The 2,114-nt window shown below is 38.7% G+C and overlaps 1 protein-coding gene across 2 annotated transcripts; it reads left to right on the top strand.

Moving 5' to 3' along the window:
• The first annotated feature begins 216 nt into the window (after nt 1-216).
• LOC110614020 (protein NTM1-like 9) lies at nt 217-1,823 on the top strand. Of its 2 annotated transcripts, none has more exons than XM_021755469.2 (5): nt 217-290; nt 471-635; nt 709-974; nt 1,071-1,199; nt 1,434-1,823. In XM_021755469.2, the coding sequence occupies exons 2-5, from the start codon at nt 488-490 to the stop codon at nt 1,539-1,541; spliced, it is 651 nt and encodes a 216-aa protein (XP_021611161.1). In that variant the 5' UTR covers nt 217-290; nt 471-487; the 3' UTR covers nt 1,542-1,823. The 2 variants fall into 2 exon arrangements, with proteins under 2 accessions (XP_021611161.1, XP_021611160.1); XM_021755468.2 differs by having other exon boundaries at nt 232-317.
• The last annotated feature ends 291 nt before the right edge of the window (nt 1,824-2,114 follow it).

The raw sequence follows: 2,114 nt of genomic DNA, 5'->3' as shown, positions 1-2,114 counted from the left end.
TTTCCTAGGATTGTGAAGGAAGTTGGTGAATATTGCGTACCAACCTTGGAGAATAAGTTGTGGTTTGTTTTTCTTTGTTTGTTTTTTAATCCCTACTAGTACTACTCTTTCAGTAGAGTAACCAGTCAACTGATATTCCAATCCAAGTCATTTTTCAGGAACTACCTTCTTATTGAAGTAGCTAATCAATACCTTTGACGATGTCTATTTAAGCTGTTAACTAGATAGATATGAACACACACAAGCTAGCTGCTTCTTCTTCTTTAGTCAAGTGTTCTCAAACCCCAACTGTACTTAATTACTTTGCTCCATTTCAAGTTACTTGCCTCTTCTCTATTTCATTTTCAGTTTCCTAAATCAACCATTGCATTTTCTTCTCTATTCATGCATTGCTATATTAGAATGATATGTATGGAAATGGTGTTTCTTTTACTAACATATTTTATTCTACGTTTTCTGTCTCGTTTTAGACAAAAGCGCGTGAAAGATGGACTCTGGAATTGGATACAGATTCCATCCAACCGATGAAGAATTGGTGAATCACTACCTGAGGCTGAAGATGCTTGGCTATGACGATCAAGTCCAAGAGATCCCAGAAGTTAATCTCTTGGATTTTGAACCCTGGGATTTGCCTCGTAAGCATAAGAACATGTGTATATCATTGATTATTTTCTCCTTCTGCAGTATTAAGTGATTGCGAAATTGCAGATATCGAGCATCCAGAGGCAGCGATAGCTAATAATTCGAATGACCAAGTGTGGTATTTCTTTTGCCCTCGCAATTACAAGTACTCAAACAGCAATCGGGCAAAAAGGACAACAAATGCTGGATACTGGAAGGTGACAAGCAAGGATCGTCGTATCAACGAGAATGGTATTAAAAAGACTTTGGTTTTCTATCAAGGTCGTCCAAAAGGTGTCAAGACCAATTGGGTCATGCATGAGTACAATCCCACTTTCGGCTTCCGAACCCAGGTAAAGATATATACTTTGCTGTCATTTTTACGTCATTCTAGTAATATATACTTCATGGTGCAGCATTTCACGCATTATATGTAAATATTTGTGTAGAGGGATCTCGTTCTTTGCAAGTTAAAGAGAAGGCCAGATGATGCAGATGATGTAGATGATGTTCCAACCCAGGAAGAAGGTGGATCAAGTACCATGGTGGCTTCTGCTTCTGGAAATAATGCGGCAGATGTAAGAAGTAGCTCATAATTTTTTCATAATACATATTTATTTGGTGGTTTGAAAAATGTTAGCAACTGTCTGATACTCTTGGATGAAATATATATAGTATATTAATAATTATTTTCTCTCATTAATTAAGTATTAATTATTATAGACTATTGCTAACGTTTCTCCCAGTGGTTTTACGTTGTGAAGAAGCTAGTTAAGAACTTGAGCTCACTTCTCCTTTATTGTGAACTACAGGAAGACTCATCTCAGCTACAAGCATACATGGATTCATTGGGTGGCATTAATGAGACAGATTACAATCTTAACTCTGCAATGCAGTGGCCGACAAACTATTATAACTAAGAATTTACATGGGTGTTTGAAAGGGGTACGTAGCTGATGCCATAGATGGTTTTGGTTTCTTGTCAGATATGACAAGAAGCTCTAGCCAGATGCAGCATCTGCAGTTAATTGTAGTCTAGCTACGCGATTAGGTTTTCTTCTTACAGTTTTATATGTATTTCATGCTTGTTTGTTCGTGCCATGTAAACCTACTTGCATTTGGTCTCTGTACCTCTTTTATCATCAAGTTATTATCATGATGAAATAAAAAAAGCTGTTACTTAGCAAAAGCTACTGTTTATTACTGTTGTTGATTACCCAAGTCTTTGTATTGTATATGGTTGTCATTTTCTATATTATTATTGATGACTCCTGAGTTCACCTTAAGCCGGTCTAGGGCCAGACCCAAGAAAATAGCCCATTACTTAGAGACCCTCAAGCCACTCGCGCCAATTGGGTTCAGTCCGCTCAGCCTCACGACCGGGCTTCATCTGACTTTCTCCACTAGGCCGGCCTCATCTTCACTACACCTCGGGCCGATCCCATTTGGGCCCAGCTTTGTTCCAATCCTCCGGCCCAGCCCGGAACCCGAAG

Source organism: Manihot esculenta, chromosome 4, assembly GCF_001659605.2.
Source record: "Manihot esculenta cultivar AM560-2 chromosome 4, M.esculenta_v8, whole genome shotgun sequence".
In the NCBI taxonomy this organism is placed as follows: Eukaryota; Viridiplantae; Streptophyta; class Magnoliopsida; order Malpighiales; family Euphorbiaceae; genus Manihot; species Manihot esculenta.
Note: the sequence above shows the minus strand (reverse complement) of the source record. Positions and strands in the feature narration are given on the sequence as shown.

What these genes read in the sequence shown, in the direction of transcription:
- LOC110614020 (XM_021755469.2), top strand. Translation starts at nt 488, where the DNA reads ATGGACTCTGGAATTGGATACAGATTCCATCCAACCGATGAAGAATTG. An exon ending in TGAACCCTGGGATTTGCCTC is followed by an intron (nt 636 to 708) that starts GTAAGCATAAGA and finishes GCGAAATTGCAG; the next exon opens with ATATCGAGCATCCAGAGGCA. An exon ending in CTGGAAATAATGCGGCAGAT is followed by an intron (nt 1,200 to 1,433) that starts GTAAGAAGTAGC and finishes TGTGAACTACAG; the next exon opens with GAAGACTCATCTCAGCTACA.